This window comes from Onychostruthus taczanowskii, unplaced genomic scaffold (assembly GCF_017590055.1).
Source record: "Onychostruthus taczanowskii isolate IOZ18803 unplaced genomic scaffold, ASM1759005v1 scaffold46, whole genome shotgun sequence".
NCBI lineage: Eukaryota > Metazoa > Chordata > Aves > Passeriformes > Passeridae > Onychostruthus > Onychostruthus taczanowskii.
In genome coordinates this window covers 4,942,700-4,964,693 of record NW_024502125.1, presented here as the reverse complement: position 1 = coordinate 4,964,693, position 21,994 = coordinate 4,942,700, and the positions used below count along the sequence as shown (strand labels likewise).

The 21,994-nt window shown below is 35.8% G+C and overlaps 1 protein-coding gene across 2 annotated transcripts in view; it reads left to right on the top strand.

Annotated features, from left to right (window-relative positions):
- Positions 1–21,994, top strand: part of JMY (junction mediating and regulatory protein, p53 cofactor) — a 60,383-nt gene that overhangs the window by 13,136 nt on the left and 25,253 nt on the right. For both annotated transcript variants that reach the window (XM_041414588.1, XM_041414586.1), the window contains exons 2-4: positions 4,941–5,114; positions 18,398–18,548; positions 20,351–20,520. In XM_041414588.1, the coding sequence (XP_041270522.1) occupies positions 4,941–5,114; positions 18,398–18,548; positions 20,351–20,520 (495 nt within the window). The remainder of the gene's footprint in view (positions 1–4,940; positions 5,115–18,397; positions 18,549–20,350; positions 20,521–21,994) is intronic.

Below are 21,994 nucleotides of genomic sequence, written 5' to 3'. Positions count from 1 at the left end.
TGTAATGTTTTTATAAAATACACCAAAAAATAGGAGTGACAGGGAAAGTTTTGGGAGTGTTAGCAAAGGAAATGTAAGACTTGACTCTTCTGTGATTAAATTAAACTTTGGATTATGTATTCAGCTGAGGTTAACCTGCACATAATTACACTGTCTGTTGTAATGCTTGTAAAGATTTTTGAACAAAATAAAAAAACACAGAAAAAAATCTGTTATATAGTTTAAATATGTGTGCTGTTAAATTATTTTTTTAAAGTATTTCCTCCTGGTTAGAGTGTATCTGCATAATAGTTGCCTAAAATATATGGATTCATTTAGTTGTGAACAATGTAACATCTGTGAAACATGATTCTTAAAATAAATGCCGCATTCAATGGGTATAGAGCTAGTCAGGCCTGTACAGGATGTTACTCTACTCTCCTCCACCCACTTCTTTAAATAATGTAATTAAAAAATTGTGAAAGTCAAAAATTCATACTGGGACTATTGAAGTAAATGAGCAGTGACACTGAATGTCTGTGCTGAGAACTAGTGTTCACTGGGGCATAAAACATGCCATGAAAGTTGTTAATGTATTTTATGCCAACACCTTGAAAACTGCCTGGCTTTAATGTTCTGGGTTGGTCTAGACACTTGGCTAGGTACTCATTTAGTACTGCCCATGTGAAAATGGGAGCATACAGAATCAAACTACCTGTAGGTCTGTGGAGGGTGTGATTTTCATTATGACATTAATTCTGTGCTAGTCCCAGCATCCAGGAATCTAGTAGTCTGAATACTGTCTGGATGGCAGCCAGCTAAATAAAATGCTTCAGCTTGCTTTGATCTGGAGCAGGAAAGCTCCATCAGACTGTTATAATGGGAGGTGCTCTGTGCAGCCAATCTTACACCATCTGTTTCCTGTGTCAGTGCCCCTTCCAGACTGGTGGCAGTGAAGCACCTGGTCTCTTCATCTGGGTTAAAAACCTCTGTATAGAAGTAGATTCAAAGCTATTGGTCTTCTGTTCATACCACTCTGGCTTGTTGAAGCCTTGGTGGTTGGTACGCACTCCAGTTCAAAAGTGTGAAGAGAGAATAGTTCTGTATTCCTTTAAACCATTTGTATAGAATCATTTAGGTCAGAGAAGACCTTTAAAATCATCAGGTCCAACCATTAATGTGGCACTGCCAAGCCCACCACTAAACCATGCCCCTAAGTGCTACATTTGCACATCTTTTAAATACCTGCAGGAATGATGACTGAGCAACTTCGCTGCACAGCCTGTTTCAGCATTTGATAGTTCTTTCTGTGAAAAAATTCTTCTACTGTCCAATCTAAACCTGGAACATTTTGAGGTTATTTCCTCTTGTACTGACTCTTGTTGCCTGGAAGAAGGGATGGATCCCCACACAGCTGAAAAAACAAAAAAAATCAGTTAAAAAACCAGTCACCAATAAGACAAATTCTACATTTGCGTTAGGCAAGTTTAGGGAAGAGGGTTGGCAATGGTATTTCCACGTGCTGTGTTAGCTATACCAACTTTTTTCCCTTTGTTTATTAAAACTTAGAGTTGACTTTTATAGTTAGTTCATGTAGTTCAAGTGACTTTCCCTAGAAGCTGATCTATTTACTCATCTTGGGGAAGATTAGATATTTACTTAAATACACCTTTTCAAGTGGGTTTTAAGTAAGCTACTGTTCTACTTTGAGAAGTGCTGTACCGTTTAGTTTTTTGTAGGTCTTTCCCTCCTCTCTTCTCTTGAGGAAGCACACATTGCAATAGGACACTATAGTTTTTCTGCTTCCTGCGTCCTTTGTAACTGGTAAGGCAAGCAGCTATTTTTAACCAGAAGGAGTCACATATTTTGATTTATTTAGGCTAATCTTGTAAAACTTATTCTTTAGACAATTCACCAGTTCCATGAAAGGCACCTTAGTGCTCTTCTTGTAGTGAGAGTCCCAAAGCTGAACACAATATTCAACCTTTATGTCCAAGGTTAATGTTTTTTGTGAAAATGGGGTGTGAATAGATGGATGGGTATAATGAGGCTGTATATAACAAGTACTGTCAGGCTGATTACTTTCTTATCTGTTTTGAGGAATTGAAGAATACCCCTGTTGAATAGATCATTGATCTTTGCATTAAACCAAATAAGTTGATAATCTTTGTTTCTTAAGTATTTTTTCTTGTTTTGTTACATCTTTTTTTTGGAACTGCAGAATAGATGAAATTTTGTTACCATTTTAATTCAGAAGACCCTCATTAGTAACAGGATTCTGCTTGCATCATTGCCTTAGGGGTGAAGAATGGAAGCTTACCTTGTGTTAATAGTTAAATAGTTATAATTCTATATTAATTGGTTATGAATAACCTGCCTTTACTTCTGTGTTTGGGTTTTTTTATTGAAGGTTTGGTAGTTTTGAAGGAGTTGAGAATTAGTATTTTATTTGGGTTTTGGGTAACCCCAGCAGCAGACTAACACAGACAAGACTGTGAAGTTATGCTCATTTACTTACCTTTTGTATGCACAGAAATGTATTGATAATTCATTATTTTATCCCTGCTGTTTTCAGTGATAGACATGATTTTTTTCTGAACAGTCAACTAGTTATAAGTAGCTGCTAGTTTTTAGTGTCCTTAAGATATCTTTGTACTATTCTGATAGTCATAAAATTGGATTAGTTGTCCATTTCTTGGTGCTTTCATCCCAGTTTATGCAAAGTTGTGCCAATCTACCAAAACACCAGAATTACTAAATAGGCCTTAAGAATGGTCTGTGAATAAAGAAAAAGCCCTTCCATTGTATTGTTCTGTCCATGGAATAAATGTACCTAAGATTCCCCTTTAAATGTTATTAAAATTATTACATTTTCTTGAGTTGTCATTTTTTGTTGCCCTCTAGAATTTGTGTTCTAGTATAGTAGTAGTGTTTCACAATGAAACAGAGGTGTAAATTTATTAAAAAATAAATAGCCTTAAATAGTCTTTTAAATAGTAAGATACTAATAGCCTAAGCAACTAAAAGGAAATTGTCATGTACTGGTAGAATTGGCTCCTTTTTGCAATGGGTGGCTTGAGAAGAAAGATTTAGTAGCTTGATGGAAGATTAATTACAGCTTTGGGACTGCAGAGGGATTTCTGATTTTGCTCAGGGAAAGTAGGAAAAAGCTGGTATGTGGCAACTCTCTTTTAGGCCCTGGTCACATGGAAGTGGAGCTGAGGACGATGGTACATTCTTAGATGATTGAAAGAAATAGTGAGTTGAAATAGTGTGTGAGACTTCATAGGGACTTAAGGCATGAATCCAAGAGTATCCAGGTTTCTGTAGTTTCAGGTTATGTTATGTGTGTCTAAGACTGAAAGTTAATAAAATGCTAGTCTTACAGACTGAAAGCCCAATGGTTGTGTTCTCAGTGAGAACTCAAATGCTACAAAATACTGTGTGCTGCTGGCAGAGTAGAAGAGCATAGGCAGTGACTTTGTGACAGGAACAATTGTCTGTGTGAAATTGTTTAGGTAACAAAACAGTTTGCCTTGTGCTGAAGTTTCCTCCTTGTGAGGATTTTCACATGTGTTTTATATCCTCTCTCCCAGACCTCTCTTCTCTGATAAACCTTAATAAGGGAAAGCTCTTCCTGTCTTTTCATGGAATCTGTTACTTTAATGCCAAATGTATAAATAAAGCCGCTACGAGCATCTCTGCATTCTACTCTGCAGCCTCTAACTTTCTTTAGTGCTTTAAAGGTGGAGCTACAGAGATGTTCTAAAACAAACTTTCCATTACAGAGAAAGACATTTTTCATACCCATTCTGGTAACTGAAACAGTTTACTATACTGAGAGATTTCACGTATGGCTTAGCATCCAACTTCAGTGAACAGGTAGAAGACAGGATGTATTTACACCACAGTTTTACTGATCTTTAAGTTTAAATAAACTTGGACTGTGAATATATGCTTTTGAGATGATAATATAAAGGGCAAGAGACTTTGAATTATGTAAGAGGGAAATTAATTTCAGATAATCTTGTCTTTGTAAATACATTAAGTACTCCACATGTGTGTATGAGATTAGTTTTTATTAAACACTAAATATTTTTTATTAGACATGGTGAAAGGTTTCCAGCACCATGTGAAGTCTGCTCAGGCAAATGCCAAAAATAGATGCAAAATGAGCATATACAAAAAAAAAAAAAATCATACATTGTAGCTAGTTTGTACAAACAAGTGAATTTTCTGCTTCTTAAGAACTAAAAGACAAATCAGACAGACTTTGATGTTGTATTTTCTTATATGAATTAAAGTAGTTTTATATTAACATCTAAGTATTTTTTAAAGATTATATTGCTTAGGTAATTCCCGTTGTAAAAGTAAAATCAATGAAAGGTTCATACATTTGAAGTTTTGTGATTGAACTTTCTAGGAAGTTTTGTTTCATATGGGTTACTCTCTGTCTGAGGCCGCACTGATGTAGTGAGACTGTGTGTATCCAAAGAACAGACTGACAAAAAACCACAGAACAAAAACACCAAAAATGTGGAAAGTTGAAAATGCAACTTCTCTTTTTGTCTCCTTGTCTGTCACTCAGTTTTTCCCTGCTCTGTTACCCAAAAGTGGGAAGTGTCTGAAGTAGCGTACCTGATCACTGCATTATAAATTGTTGTGCTATGTTGCTTTTTCTGTTGTCTTTGTGTTCATATTCATTACCTTCCAGAAATCTTTGGAAATTGAAAAAATAAGTCTGAGTGCTGCTCAGTTAAGGCTATCAGAGATGTTGTGCTCATACTAACTGGCTGAATTGAAGATGCGTTTTGGGGACTAAGATTGTTTTGTTTGTCTGGTGATTTTGTGGGAAGGGGAAGATGATACAAGAGGATAGCCTAAAAAAAGTTTTTTAAATTGCTTTCACTTTTATCAGGAATTTTGCAATACTTTCATTAAAACTCGTACTTTTTCTGCAGCTTCTGGAAAAACATAAGAATACAGAAAGTATGGTAGAGCTCCTTGAACTGTACCAAATGGAAGATGAAGCCTACAGTAATCTTGCAGAAGCAACCATGGAGCTCTACCAGTACTTACTGCAACCATTCCGAGATATGAGGGAGCTTGCGATGCTTAGAAGACAGCAGATAAAGGTACAGTAAAGGCAACTCAGATACTTATTATTTGGGAAGTTCTACTTTTTAGTTCCTGTTTACTAGTTCTGTTATGCAGTATATGAGGTGACACTTTTCCACTAGATGCTGACCCTGTTTTTCTGCGCTCTTCACTAAGATGAGTGCTTTTGATGAGTGAGAACATCTGACATATGTAGCTAAACACCACCTGTTTATCGTACTGTCTTACCCTTCAAATGCATGGCTGAATTAAGTAGGTCAAACTTAAAATTTTGTGGTTGGGAATATTGAGTAATATGTAAAATACAAAGAGATGTGCAGTATTTATACTGTGGTTAATTCTAGAAGATTATCTCAGGAAACTAAAATGAGACGTAATTTTCTGTGTAATCTGGTGAACTGTGAACACATGGAACCATGTTAAAACACATGATTTGTCGTAACACTTGGACAGTGTATTTTCCTAAGAGTTAAAAAAGCCATCTGAAGAATACTGTATTTTGGTAAATTTGTTCCAGAATGAGTATGTTTGTTATTTTTGAAAGTAATTCTAATCTTGAATGCTTAGCCAGAACTAACAAATGTTATCTTTATTGCATCTTGGATGTACTTTCGATAAAACTATTAGTTCCTGTGCAGATTATTAACAGCCTTCTGATTCTAAGCTAAAATTTTGTTTCATTTAATCTGTATTGTAAATGTCATTTTATCTCAGCTTGATACCTTGTTCAGTTAGCCAGCAGTTTTTTTACTGTTTTCAGCTTAAAAGTAGTGTCTCTCTCTGGTTTTGAGAAAGAATGAGGGAGGGAGGCAAAAGGATTTATGATGTACTAGCTTTATTTTGACATATTGCTATGTGCCTAAAGTAATTTTTCAGAAAAATCAGCAATCTTAAATGAACTCAGTTTTATAATGTGATGATGTTTTAACTAAAAGTGCTTTTTGTTCTCTTGAATGATGCTGCTGCACAGAGAATTGGCATGAATATTTTTTTCAGACAGTATTATACAGTTGAAGCCTATAAACACTTCATTTATTAAAATGCTTTCTTCAAAACATGGTGAAATAATTCCCATTTTATTGGAATTTGTAGTAGAGAAAAAGATTATTTGTTCTTTTGTCAAATAAGAGAAGTAAATATTACAATGAGTAGAAATACATATTAAGAGTTACGTTGTGTTTTGCTCTGTTTTGATTTTTTAAACCTCAGTAATCTCTTGAATTCCAGTTTGAAAATGCATCATTTAATATTCTTCCTGAAAGATTAATGGTGATAAACTTCAGAGGTGTGTTCTGTGGTTGATTATTTTAGTAATACATAATTTCTTCTAATGTACATTGTGTTCTCTTCCTAACTTGGCAATTTGTGAGTTAAAAAACTTGGTCATCTGTATAATGCAGTAGAGAAAGATGCCATCTCTTGTTTTTCCTTTCATCGTTTGAGAGAAAGCAGTACTTGTATCTATGATGACAAAACATACATTACACTGGGTAGCTAGGGTTGGAGAAATGTTTTATAAATAGAACTTGTGCATGAAATGGTTTGTATTAACTTGCTGATTATGTTTTTCTGGCAGGCTTTAATGTTTCAGACCTTTTCTGTATTAGGTATCTGTTTCTGATTTGTGCAGAAGTTGTTTTGGTTTGGTTTGGTTTTTTGGGTTTTTTTTAAGAATTTGGGAGATTTAAAGTTTTCTAGTCAGCTTAATTTTGTCCTATTTCACAGTGAATTTAGAAGGAAGTTAATTACATCACCTGTAATCTTTGGGAAGAGTGTTTTCTGATTTTGGAGCCGGACATAAAAATTGGATCATATGTCATCTGGTGTTAAATTTCTGCTGTTCCCGTGAAATTTTAAGGAAGAGACAAGCCTATAGGAGGCAAGGGAAAAACAAAAACAAATTTCTGTCTTCAGTGGACGCTTACTACAGAGGGACATCTGTATTGTACCCAGATTCCTTCTTTGGGAAAAAAACCCACCAAACCACAAACCAAACAACCCATAATGAAAGCTCATAACAAGATTAAAAACCATGTGGAGGCTTGGAAATGTAGATTACTGCTGCCCATTATAGACATGATAGAATCTTGCTTCATTTTATATTTTGATCATACACTAAGTTTTCAGGTGTATTTTGGTTCATTTAGTGTAAAGGATGGAACATTTAGGTGTATGAAGAGTCACAGCTGTGAAGTAGTTAAATATTTCTGGATTTGAAAAGCAGGATGAAAAAGTTGTAAGATCATGAAAGGAAAAAAAGCTGGGTTATTATGAAATTAAATGTCACTGTGGAAAAGTAACTTCTAATTGCATTTCTGCTTAATTACGGGCTAGTCATCTGACCGTAGAACAATGTGTTCAGTAAGTGATATGCTTGTCTTTTTTTGGGCTTCCAGCATCAGAAACCTGGGTTTGTTTATATAAATGCTCTTTATGTGTAAATGCTGCTCAAATCCATGGGGACTTCCCTCCAAGCATGTCAAGATGCTTACCAGATACCATGCATTCTTGAAAGAGCTGAGCATTGCAAGCACAGCTGTGTTTTGGACTTAAATCTTCATCTGTATGATATGGGAACAACCCTGCTCACCGCAAGGCCTTTATGAGGGACACAGAAATAAAAGCCAACTTGTAATGAATGGTATTATCAGATTGACAAATGCCTATCAAAGAAGCAAGTCTGAACTCATTTCGGGATTAAAATATAAGATACACTTGCTAGACATACTCAGTGTGTTTACTGTGACTGTATTTTGTAAGGCAGAAGTGAAAAGTTGTATTGATAGCCCAGCCAAACAGTCCATATGTTCACTGAATGCTGGAGAAGGCATAATAAAGGAATTGAAGACAGTATTATATTTTTTATATACGTAAAAGCTGAGCTGAATTTGTATAGGCATTTCCTGATTTAATTATGGACTGTTAATGGTTTAGTTGTAATAATATGTAAAGACATTCAAGCAGTGAATTTTAGCGTGTTAATTTCACTATATGCGTTACTGGACCTTTTCTTCTGATTTCACCTTTTCTTTCTGATTTCATTGTGTATTATATAGGCACCAGGAAATGAAGCTTGATACTCAAATGCTGTGTTACATGTTTTGGACTGTCTGTATATTCTTCCAAGAACTGGGAAGAAAACTGTGAACATAAAACCACAGGACAAACAATGTTCATGGATTAATCTAGCATTAACGTTGGAATTTAAGATACTCTTTTTGCTAAGAATCAGACTACTTGGCAACCAAGAAAGGGTGTTAAATTTTTGATTCTGAAAATGTTGCACATTTATGCCCACAAATTTTTCCTCAATCAAAATAAATAGTTTCCTTGTGAAAATTTGCTTATTTTTTGTGTGTGCAGAACACACATTGCCTTAGCAGAAAAGTTGGAGGTAGTAGTCATCAATAGCTGGAAATAAAAATGCTAAGTCTTTCTGAAATGTGGAAAAATCAGAGTAGTACCTCTGTTCTGGTGCCTTTGATTTTAGAAAGTTAAATCTAAACTTTGTGAGATCCTCCATATATAGTGCTGTGTTCTTCAGAAAGTACGTAGGGGAGCGGCGAGTTAGTGGTTGATATTTGGCTGTAGAGCTACTGGCCAAGTTACTGTGATCAAGCTTTAAGTCCTGTGAGACTGAGACACGAAGGTTTCTTTGATACAGGGTACCAAATCTGGTTAATTAAAAAAGACAAAAAATAATTATTTAAAAAATTGCTTCATGGGCTAAACCCTGAAGCCTTTTTTGTCTGTATGGCTGTGTTCACCAATCTTCATAAAGTCAAAGAAACTACCTTGCTACGTAGAATTTTTACAGCCTTGTAGTTGTGGACAGTACTTCAGTCATGATGAATAGGCACCAGGTTTGTTCAAACGCCAAGTGAAATCAGTGGGAGGCCTTCTCTTTTCATGCTTGAGAGGATTTTTGGATGTCCTTGATATTGGACTAAAGATAAAATGTAACAAATTGCTTCACAACCTACATCTAGATGCCAGCAAAACTTCAAAACATGCATTCTTGAAGGTCTGAGTTGAGCTGGTTTTGCTTAACTGGAAACTAATAATATCTCATTGCGGGTGAAATCTTAGAGCCGTCATTACATCTCCAGGAAATGAAAACATTGAAAACTTATTGTATGTTAAATATATTAAACATACTCATAGCTTCATTGTTTACGTGTTAATTATTTTTACTTGCATGTTAGTTCATATGAATGTGAGGTAATTTTAATGACTTCAGATACATTAATATTGAGGTCTAGCACTGGAAGCTACAGATTAGAGCAGCATATATGTTGATGATTCATAACATCCTGCTTTTAAAAATTTTGGAATCTTATATTAGTCTGTCAGAAAGTTTGCTTCCCTCTCAAGCTCTCTTATACATATTCTGGTATATTAAAAATACAATTCTAGCTCAATTATGTGTGAATTCCTTTGTCTAATATATGGTGGTGAATTGCAGTAGTGAACTTTATAACTAATTTAACTTTGATTTATGTAAAATTAAGTACTTAGAAACAAATTACATTGTATTGAACATGTAAAATTTTGGTTAAAAATAGTTTAACGAAACAAGTTCAAGGGAGACAAAATTCCACTATGAGAACAGCTGGCAAAACCGAGAGAATTACTTTTAAAAGTACTTACAGAATATCTTTTTTTGAAAAGTCTCTAGTCACATAAAGATGTTTTGGAGAAACTGTGAAACATCAAAGGATTTTAAACTTTTTTTTTAATCTATATACAGCTGAAGGTGTGTCCTCACATCATTTATAATAAACATAGCTTTTGAAAAACCTGTAGACTGGAGAAGAAATCTGAGTTTATGCAAAATGGTCATAAGCTTCAGGGAAATTATTGCTTGCTTGTTTGAGAATATGATGCAATATGGTGAATTATTCTAATTGTCTTTATACTTTGATTCAAAAGGACTGTATGTCAGTCTCTGTTTACAGTCTGGACTATAAATCCTCTAGACTATTATATGAACTCAGAACAGAACTTTTGCTGACTTTAAGTCAGGACTTTATGGACTTCCTCCAAAAAAAAAAGTTCTAAAGAGGCGATCTGATAGAAAGCAGGCTGGTACCCTAAATCATTTAATGAAACTTAGTTCCTGGTATGAGGTAGCTGACTACAAAACTGTGGTGTGTATCTGATTGGTTTAAATCTGCTTGTCTGCAAAATGAGTAGAGTACAAGACTGCTCTAGGTATTCAGCTATAAAAGTGGTTAATAAGACTTGTAGAAAAATTTGATTATGTTAGAATGCTGAAAGGTTTATTGTTTATTTTTTTAAAAGTCACCATACAAAAGGCATGTTTGGATAATAAAATGGTAGGTGAAATTTCAATAAATAAAAATTAATGCATGTGTAGAAGATTGATGACAACCTCCAAAAGCATACATGCATATTTATGTGCACCTAATTAACTTACTGCTACTTTTGAGGAAAAATGTATATGGTTTATCTTGAGTTTGCTGCCAAGTGCAGCAAAATGGCACTTTTGCAAATGCTAAATAGAAAACATCATACTTTGGTAAATACATCCATGGTATATTTGTGTCCTGAATGTCACAGCTTTATTTTCTTCCTCTCAAAAACATACCGCAGTATCAGAATAATAACAGTATGGAACATAGGGGTGTTTCCCTATTTAGCATCCTCAGTGCTAGACCAAAGTAAAAGAATTGGATTACCTTAGTTTGTAAAGCATGTGATTCATCAAAGATCAGAAAGATACATAAATCATGGATGTTAAGGTGTAGAAAGTATAGAAAATAGGGGTACCTCAACAAACCTGTGGTACTTTAAAACAATCTACAAATAAAGCAGAAACAAACTTTCAGTACACCTTACATGCTTTGTGGCAATAATTTCCACAGTTTAAGTGTGAACACCAAATATATATGTGTTCAGGAAGAAAATCATCAGTGGCTATTAATGATTCAGATTAACCATCAGCTTAGGAGGCCTGTAAGAGAATTTGGGAGTTAGCAATGTATTCGTACCTTTTCTTCAATTTTTTTTTTTCCTCAAGTGCTAGTAATGGAGGAAATAATGCAGAAAAATGCAGAATCAGTGTATCCATTCAAAAAGGCATCTTGATGGAACTTACTTGATGGTAAACATGCAGAAAATTCTAAATTATGTGTCCCTGAGGATTAGAGTCAAGGAGGGTGAAACCTAGAAATGTATGTTGTTTTTTTGTTTGGTTTTTTTTCCCCTTTGCAGTGTCGGAGTTAGGGAAAGAGGAAAAATGAGGAGACTTTGATGCAATGTTGTTCAAACTGTGGAGGTCAAGGAGAGGGACTGAAGGCCTTCAGAGGTTGAAAAATTTGCTGAGTCTAAAGTTTACAAGTTGTTTTTTTACCTGAATACCTAAATTGTTTGAAATCTAGTACTTTTTAGTACTTCTTTTCAGTAGTGCTCTGAAAAAAACCTTTTTGTAAGCTTTCATCATGTTTTCTAACTTCATACTGAAACTTATCAGGCTTTTTTTGCTAGTTGTTACAGTTACTTTATATACATTCGTGGCTATTTATATGTCTTTAATCTGATTTCTTCTGGCTAATACTTTTGTCACTATTTCTCTTTTTTCAGTGTATCTGTATATAAAAATTGTCGACCGTATTTTGATGAACTCTTGATATATATGCTTAACATTTTGTCTATTGCATATATAAATTTTATTTTAACTGAAGATTTAAAAATCCATCCAATCATTTTCATGCACAAACATCATATAGAATGTCTGGAAACACTCAAGCCCACTTGCCTTTGAGTTAACTTGGCTTAAACAACATTTTCAAATAACTAGTAGAATATGTCTTCTTAAAAATATATTTTCTGAAAAATAAAAGCTTTCTTTTTGAAGGTCGGCTCTCTTTTAGTCTAGGTCTCAGTCAGTGAAGGAAGACATAATTCTGGGTACACTTTAGCTTTAATTCTGTCAATTGCCAATATAAAATACTGTAGCTTAGTGTTTTTAACACTTTATCTCGTTACATAAATTCTTGTGTGTCTCTGGAAAAAATACAAGTTAAATAAACCCAGTCTCTCCTCTTATGCTTGCCCTAACCTAAATCTTCTATGATTTTTCTCTTCTGACTACTTCTTAGTTTTTCAGCATTCTCCATCATTCTGGAAAAAAACATTCACGACTGCACTTGGCAGTAGAATGACATTGCTATTCAGTCTTCTTTCTGTATGTCCTAACATCTTGTTGCCTTTTGGTTTGTTGCTTCCTTTACAGTCTTGGCTGAATTGTATATGTTGTTCTCCTGTGTTTTAAGATAATCAAAACTCCTGCAGTTTGCATTTTAGTCTCACGTGCCAGATATTTTGAGGAATCTAGATCATGCAAACTAAATGGGTTTTTATGAATTAACATTGAAGTCCATGTCCATATTCCTTAGGGTAAAACTGTAAAGCCCTTTTCAATGATTTCACCTAATATATTTAGAGCTGCATGTACAGAATTATAACTTACTTGGGGAAATCGTGTTGGGTTTGTGTTAACAGCTGGGAGCACAGTTAAATTAAAAACAACAACAACAAAAAAAATAAGACTGACTTTGAGAAGTCTCTGACTAGATGCTGAAATGTGTGTTTTCTGGTTACTATGTCTTGCAGGCTGTGGTTGGAATTGCTTGTTTGACTTCTTGGAGAAGGCAGATAGCTGAGCCTTTAATCGGAAACGTGCTTTTATGTATGGAGCCATTTCCCTTTTGTGTTTGCCACTGTCATCTGCACTATGCATTCAGCTTACTTTTTTTTGCTCTTATAATTAAGTGACCTGCTGTTACATGTCACATTTTTCTCCTTTTCTGCCTATTACAAGTCCATCTGGGAGAAGATTAACAAAGGGAGCTGGAGAGATGTGACTTATCCCTGCCTAAGTTATTACATGGCCTGGGCCAAGTCTTACTTTGGTCAATCTTGTCCGTTGTCCAGAAAAAAAAATGGAAAGTATTAGAGACCTTCACTTAGTAGATGTATAGTATATGTGTATGCGATCATTTCAGGCCTGTTGCTCATATTTTCTCTCAATAAGCTTACTTTAGTCTCTTCAGAACTTAACCATAAATTGTAAACTGTTCAGAGAAGAGTATTTCCAGTACAGGATTGCCTCTGTTGATCCATCCTCATTTACTTGTGGGCTAGTTTAGGAGCCTCCTTTCAGTTTGTTTTCTCTGAAGAATTCGATTGTTCTCCTTCAGAAACAGCTCAATAATGCAGTGTTGAGATGTGTTCTTTTATGTTCCATTAGTCTGAAGCAATAGCTGATGAAAATAGGTGTTTGTGCGATGTGTTGAAGTTAATGGCTTCTGCTGTTTCTATTTCTTCTTCTGTGTTTTGTGACAACCACTTTTGTGAAAGCTGTCGTAATTTTCTTAGCTTCAAAGCATCATTTGCAGTAAAACTTGTAAAACATGAAAGTCTACAAAAGCAAGTTCCATCATTGGGGAAAAAAAATCATAGCAAATTTTACTGTGAAGCTCGGATTCCTCTCAAGGAGAATATAAGATTTTTAAAGGAAGAATAGTTATATTGTTTTATTGGTAAAGTGGTAAGTAGAAGAGAAACTGTAGATTTGGCTTCTCATCTAGTTGTGAGATGAGAGGTTTTTCTGTAGACCAGGTTTTCTCCAAAACTTTTGAGTCCAAATAAGCAATTCCAGGCCAAAAGCTCATTTTGAAAAAATGTTAGGTAACTGCAAAACCTTTTAGGTTAGGAAGAAACTTCAACTACATTAGAATTTCTTAATTTTTAACTAAAAATATTATTAAATTGAAAGTAGATGCACAATTTTACAAGAAATATCATCAGATGACAGCACTTTTTAGTTATTCTTTGCCTTCTTTTAGTCATACTTAGCATGGATAATAGTAATTTAAAAATTATTTTAGTCTCTAAAATGACATCTATAGCTTTTATGAGCTATAAAAACTGAAGATGCTTGCATCATACAGGTGAGCAAAATAAAGCATAAACAGGTTATGCATATATTGCAAACAATAATGGAATGCAGAAGCATGTAAGTGCTTCCTTTAATTCCATAATGAGAGTTGTTGTCTTACATCAAGGTGATTAATTATTGAAGAGAATATAGAAAACAAAGTCTTCAAGACTCACAAGCCTGTTCATGTTGATGTTTAATAGTCCATGGCTACTCCCTTTTCCTTTTTAAATTCTTAGCTAGGACAAAATGAGGGAGTGGTCACTTCTGTCATGGAGGTGTTTGCAGGTGGGGAGAAAATCTGCCATTTCATAAGCTGTGAGCTCCAGAGGCATGTTCCTTATCTTTACTCCCCAACTTTTCCCCCTATTACAGCTGTAGTCTTCATTTAAGCTCTCTTTCTCTTCATGGGCTTAATTTCTATTTCCTACGGTAACATATGCTCTGAATAATTTCCATCTTGTATATAAATGTACCACAGTTATATTATTTAAGTTGAATATTATGATTTAATACATATTTGTATAGATTTTCTCTAGTGGCATTTTGTTGGACGAGATATAATGTCCAGACAGCTGTTTGGCAAGGGGGACCACATATATTTCAACCTCAGTGTCTCAGTTCTTCATCTCTGTTTTTCTCTGGAGATTCTGTGTCCTGCCCAGAAAGGATGACAAGCATAAATTTAATTAATGCCCAGCAGATTACAGTAATTCTCTAGCTAGGTTGCACTTGAGAACTGGTAGTTCTTCTAAGTTATTGGTGCTGTCAGTATGTACACTCATTATACGTCTATCTCTTTTTAATATGTTTTCCCAAAATGTGCCAGGTTCATGGCTAGAAGTGTCTTTTTGTATGCCCTCTATCTTCTAGTTTGTCATAGTTATTTGGTTTTGATTATAAAGAATGACCATAATTACCTTTCGAAAGGTTGCAATCAGTATTTTCTTTTATACTGGAGATTTTTGATTGTTTGTTTAATAACTATTTTCCATTTTTACTTTTTTGATAGCAAAATTGAATCAGGTGGAATGGTGGCTGGATGGGAAGAAATTGGTTTTCCCACAGGGAGTGTTGGATCAGCTTTAGGTCAATGGAGTGGTTCTCAGAAGGCCACGGGACGTGTATGTCAGGCAAGCTTGGGCAGGAACGTGACAAACCTGAAGTGAGAAGCAGGGAGCAGTAGCCAGCTAGATCTGAGGCACCAAAGGAACTCCTAAAGTTTACTGCCACTCAGAAAGTCATTGACCTAATAGAAGCACAGGTGGGAGCTGTCTTCAAGGAGGCAGTGCAGACTCTATTCATTGAATACTGTTCTGGAGTCACCTTTTGACAAGTCTGCTTTTCCCAAAATTAGATCCTGTCATTCATTTATCCAAAGAGTAACAAAGATCTTTGTGACTGAGAGTTGTTACTCCAGCGTGGAAGCTTGTTCTTGAACTTTTTCATTTGGAATTTGTCGTCTTGAACCTCAGTTCTCTCAGGCTGGCATAGCTGTGGAGAGGTTGTGGCTGTGGTAGTCTGGTTCAACAGCTTCAGAAATGAAGGGAACAAGCCTTTCAGTTTAAGGTTCTTAGCTTCTAGCCATTCAACTTTATAAAGAAAGCATGTGGGATATTTCACCTGTCGAAGGTAGTTCCCCACTTGTACCTAGATTCTGTCTTCACCTTTGGATTGGATGCTACATTTGTAATAGTAAAAGCCTCATTCTTTGTCATAGTTGAACCATGACCATCAACCCCCACAGCTGCTTGCTCACTCTAGCTCAGTGGTGGTGGGAAGAGAATCAGAAAAGTAAAACAGAGAAGACTCATGAGTTGAGATAAAGACAGTTTAATATGCAAAGCAAAAGCTATGCACGTGAAGCAAAGCAAAACAGGGAATTCATTCACTGATTCCTGTGGGCAGGCAGGTGTTCAGCTATCTCCAAGAGAGCAGGGTAACAGTGACTTAGAAAGACAAACACCCATCCCTCTGAACATTGCCTTCTTACCTCAGCTTTATTGCTGAGCACAGTGCTCTATGGTGTAGAATGTCTCTGTTGATCAGTTGGGGTCTGCTCTCCCACTTGTGTCCCTTTCCAACTTCTTCTGAACCCTCAGTCTCCTCACTAGTAGGGTGGGATGAGAAGCAGAAAAGGCCTTGGCTCTGGGTCAGCACTGCTTAGCAGTAGCTAAAATATCCCTGTATTACTAAGACTGTTTGCAGCACAATTCCAGAACTGAGTCCATACCAGCTAATATGAAGAATATTAATCCAGCCAAAACCAGCACATCCATCCTCCATTATTTTGTGTCTTCAGAGCCAGAAAGTTTGCACTCTGTGTGTTTGTCCCTTATCCAAGCTGCAGAATGCAAAGTCCTAACATGAACATTAGCTGTAACTTTGATTTTTTTGGTTGTACTGCAAGATATTTAAGAACTGTGTTCTAAGAGTTTATCTGGCTGGATGGGTAGGTGTGGGCAAACATGAAGGCAGCTCAAGCAACATTAGGGAGAAGTTTTTATCCATTTTATCTTTCTGGGGCTTCTTTCACACTTCTGTTAAGCGTGCCACTGTTCCTGAAGCCTGAAGTCAAGCTGTTGGTCTGTTCTTGTTCATGCAGTTGATTAAAGCCACACCTTCTTGGGTTTTCTTTGTGTTGCTTTATGAGTACCTTTAGTGCTAATTATGATATATGGATGACATACTTGGGATTGTGGATAATGAAAAGATGCTTCCCTTTTTTTGTTACTTGTAGGTACTTGCCTTAGGAAACAAAGATACAATTATATTATGCAACCGTAAAACTCTTTAGCTTGCACCATGTGTAAATATTTGGCAGACAAAACTTTATGAAGAAAATGGTACTTTGAGGATTACTCTCCTTGAAGTCATGCCTAATAAGAACGTTACTCACATACTCAGTGATCCATTGTCTATCTAGTGTCAAGTTGCCTCATCTCTACCAAGGAGCAGAAAACGATGACTTTTAACTGTGTTGCTTTTTATCCAGTTTCACAAATGAGTTTGCTGTTTCAGAGTTCTATGTAAATGAAAAGCATTAATTTCACCAGTGTGTAATTCACTGGTATGTGTATTTATATATGTCTACAGTTCAGTATTTATTTGGAAACCTGTCTGTCTGTGTGCCCCATAGAATGACATGTTACAATGTATCTAATAAGTGTTACTCACTTACCACTTGTCCACATTATGCTTGGTCTGTTGCCTTTCAAAGAGTTTTGGAAATATGTAAGAAGAAGATTTAAATTTTTCCTTATTAATGTCCTGTAAGTGCTTTTCAAGAAATTTGTTTTTCAAGTATTTATTTAGAAGGCATCTCTTTGTTTTTACTTGTGAAAATGATACGTCTGAGAGACAGGGACAAGAGGGTATGCAGAAGTAGGTCCTGGCCAGTCACTTAGAAACCTTTCATTTGCAATTGAACTATAGAGTGGAATGGCTGTTTAGGCCAAATTGAAGCTTTGTGAAATCAAGATTGATACCTGAGGCATTAGAACTTCAGGCTGAAATATTCAGAGACAAAGTTATAAGCACTTTTGGTTTCATTCAGTTTTGTCTGTACTATTAAGATGCCTTCTTGGCTGATAGATATGAAAAATATTAATAGTTTATACTTTGCTATTGCATGAGCACGCTTAAATTTTTAATTAAGATACAAGATACGCAGTCTGTTGTAGTGTGACAAGTGTGTAAAAATTCTCAGGTTTGGGAGAGAAAGCTGTGTATTTATTAATTGTAAAACAAACTCTTTTAAGACTCTTTTCTGTGTCTTAAAAGACAAAGTCTCTTATTGGCTTCAGATAGCTGGGACCTCAGAATGACATTGCCTTGATCTTGGCAATGAAAGAATGTTTGAGCTCCCAAGCACTAGGAAAATACACTTCTTAAAGTCGTCTATAACAAAGAAAAACTTCTAAAATATTGGTGATCACTTAGTGCAACCCCAGGACAGCCCTGGTTGCCAGCTTCATTCTGATCAAAGAGCATTTATTTACTTCAGAATTAAATAGTCCAGGTTGGAAGAAAGCCTGGATGAAGCATGAAGCGTGCATGTAATCTGCAGGTAATAAGACACATAATAAAAGATGCTGACAAATCAAACTTGTATATGTGGTGTTTATGTGTCCACTAAAAACAATAATTATAAAAGATGGTACTTTTTCAACAGGAGGGAGTGCTTCCAAAGAGTTTTTTACTGTTGAATAGAAACTGTGGTGGTAGTTTTACCTCCGTTTTGTTGCATTTTCTTTCTTAGCCCTGAAACTGTTTGCTATTGGCAGAATAGGTGCAATTAATTGTGTTTTTAATTATGGGCTGGTTTATTTTCAGATCTCAATAGAGAATGACTACCTGGGTCCCAGAAGAATTGAGAGTCTGCAAAAAGAAGATGCTGATTGGCAGAAAAAAGCTCACATGGCTGTGCTTTCTATTCAAGATCTTACAGTTAAATATTTTGAAATAACAGCTAAAACACAAAAAGGTAGTTATTTCTTGTCATTACATAAAAAATTAAGTTGTTTAGTGTTTACTGTGTTCTGTGTTGTACCATGAATTATTTTTTTATTCAATTCTTCATGAGGAAAATGCAGTTGTCATTGCTATTTGTTTTTTCTTCTGTGTCTATTTGGATCTTTCACTTGTAAACCTTTTCAGAACATCATCAGTAGTGAACAGAATAGAAATTTTAGGTAGAAGTTTTACAGCCACTTTCTTAATGTAATTGTATTAGTGGTACTCTGTATTTGCAAAGGATTTAAGAGCACAGAGTCCCTGGTGGATTCTGCTTTCTGTACTGGATATGGCAGACCCCCACAGTAAATGTTAATTGTCTTTCAGTTGATTTCCTTTTCTAGTCTTCCTTGCCTTTCAGTAATTTTTTTTCATAACTCTAAACATGAAGCAACAGCTCAGTTTAACTACTCAATGAAAGCTGCTCTGTTGTTCAGAAGTCTTAACGGATATAACCTTGGCTTTTCTGTGTTTGAAGAATGTGTTGGTTTTAGTAAAAAGTGGTACAGTAAAGCGAGGTCAGATGACTTGGTACGTATACCTGTGCTCTCATCCTTGTACCATTTTAACTTAAATAACCAGTTTAGTAGGGCAAACAGACCTTTTTCTAGTTCACTGACAAAGTTTGTCCTGGTGTCCTCCACTGCCTAACTGCAGGTCCCTGTTTCTTTCTTTGCCTTGGTGGTAGTGATTGTGCAAGATCCACAGGAGAAATCCTTTTTTGACTGGTAGGTCTCTTGTCGTCTCTGTACATGACTGCTACATCTGACTCAAGAGATGCAGGCACTGCAAATTTATGCTGTTCAGTGACCACCCAAGTTAAAGATAATGTGAAATTTCACCTTACTCTGACTGGATGACTTAATAGGTTAAAGCATGTTGAAATAAATTTAATTAAAGAAAATTTTAAATGTACTAATCAGCTTCACTCCTTTTCTAGTATGACAAAGGCAGCCAATAAGATACACTACTAGATGATAATGCGTATTTATAGATATTTACTTGTTGCTTTTGTTCACATGATTTTTCTATGTACAGCAGTCGGGATTTTGGGGAAAACCAATGGAAAGTGACATGCCTGAAGGATGATTACAGTGTAGATCTTTAAAATACAGGTTATTTACCTGGTTTTTGTGTTCAGGGTTATTCTTGATGTCCTGCTGATCACAGAGTAGTCTTACATACCCAAATATTAACAGAGGAAAAACACATGAGAACTTAAAGGTACTTCTTATTACTTAAGAACAGCATGTAATAGCATATGGTGACTTAATGCCACGCCTTTGATTCCATTACTTTTTTGGTTTTGCTTTGCAAAGCTAAATACAGTGTCACATGACCTGTATATTGACAGTGGTGAAAATTTTGTATGTGTCCACCTAGATGTTATCTGGGGCCCAAGACATCTGAATCATGCAAGGGACTTTTGCATTTTGAGTTAAAAGATAGATGTTGTTTTAATTTCATGCAGTGTTCTTACAGAATTGTAGTTGAAGTTAAGCTGAAATCTGTTTCAAATAGCATTTTTTTCACTCTTCAGATTTACTTTAATTTATGACTGTACTATAAGTGTTAAGGCAAGCTGGAGGCTTCAGTAGCTGATAATTGGTGGTTACAGATGTGGGGGAAATTTGGGATCCAGTTCAAGACCAAGTATTTGTATTAACAAGATTTTTATTAAGTACAAATGTGTGCATTTTCTTTGCATCAGGATCACTAGTGGTTTGAAGAGTAGACTAGTAAGATGCCTGCCTCTTCTTTTCCTTTCTGCAGCTGTGTATGATCGAATGCGAGCAGACCAGAAAAAATTTGGTAAGGCAGCATGGGCAGCAGCAGTGGAACGTATGGAAAAGCTTCAGTATGCAGTTTCTAAGGAGACTTTGCAGTTGATGCGTGCTAAAGAAATCTGTTTGGAGCAGAAGAAACATGCACTCAAAGAGGAGGTAAGTTTTCATGCCAGTAAGTAGAAAATTAAAGCGCATAGAAAGAAGTGATATTCGACAAATGATGTTGCAATGTAGGTGTTGTGGGTTTTGTACGTATGTCTTCATACGTACACCTTTTCCTGGTTAGTCAACCAGAAAAACAGTTTTTGAAAGACAGAAAGACAGTTTTTGCTGTTAGTGTTTACAGCCAACCACTGGGATGAGTAAAATGAAGAGAAAGGATAGGACAGAAATTGGCTGCTATGTAATCTCTGCAGTTTAGCTCTGAGGCACAATTACCTTTTCAGTATAGCTCTGACATTCCAGATGGAAGGTGTCTGACCATTAGTAAGTATATGGGTAGCTGGGTGGTTGTGTTGCACTCTTTCTCTGCTTACCATAATTACCAGGCAATCTTCCAGAGGGGGCTGTGCTAGCTACCTTTTTCTTGAGGAAAGACTTCATACATGACACTGTGCATAAATGCCTTAGCAGGAAAAAAATCCACAATTTATTGGATTTTATGACATCTCAAAAGTAACAATGTTTCAGATTCTCTTCTAAACTTTATCATCATATGGATGTTTGATGCAAAGAACTTCCTGTCATACTAATGTTAATGTGTGTTCTAGCAATTACATGATTGTTTTAGGAGAACTTTTCAAACGTTTCAGCAAAATTTGACTAAACTGATGGTGCTGTTATGAAAAGGTTATCTAAAGAGCTCACAACTTCAGCACTGCAAAGGCTGGTAGGTTTGTAAGGCTGATAGACTATGTGTCTATTTTAGGAGCCTCTGTAGAAGACAGCTTGATCTGCAGGGAAGAGAGAGTACATGCAAGACCCAGAGCACTAAAATAGGTTTACTGCATTTCAGTGTTCTTTAGATTTGGAAATCCAAGAGTTGTCTGAAAACCTGAGTTTATCAGGCTATTGTCATCCTCAGTCGGGAGTTGATGAGACAATCCAGCACTACTAATTGGAAATATATTTAATATTTTCACTTAGAGTAACCGTGCATCTTCTTTTTGTGGCACATCTTATTTTTTTCCCTGTGGAGACGTGTGAATTTTTGTTGAATGAGATCTCAGTCTGGTAAATGAGTAAGTGTTTGGTCTGATATGCTAAAGTATTAGGGGCTGCACAGGAAAAGGAAGGATTCCCTGTAGTATACATAGGGATGAAAGTGAGCTGTGAGTTTGAGGCTTTTGGGGACAGAGAAATAAGTAACATCTAATAGCCGTGGTACTTTGGGATGGTGTATTACAAGGTATAGAGAGTTCTGGGTCTGAGTACAGTGATAGGGAGATAGCACCAGCCAGCTTCTGCTCTGATACACATCGTGTGTTCTGAGAATGTAAACAGCTTAAGTATAAAGAGTTGAATGTGAGAAAAGTGACTGGGAATCCCATCTTTGCGAAGAATGGAATGGTGGCAGTCTTATAAAGATAATGTTTGTAGAACTGAAATACCACCTGACAAACCATTTAGC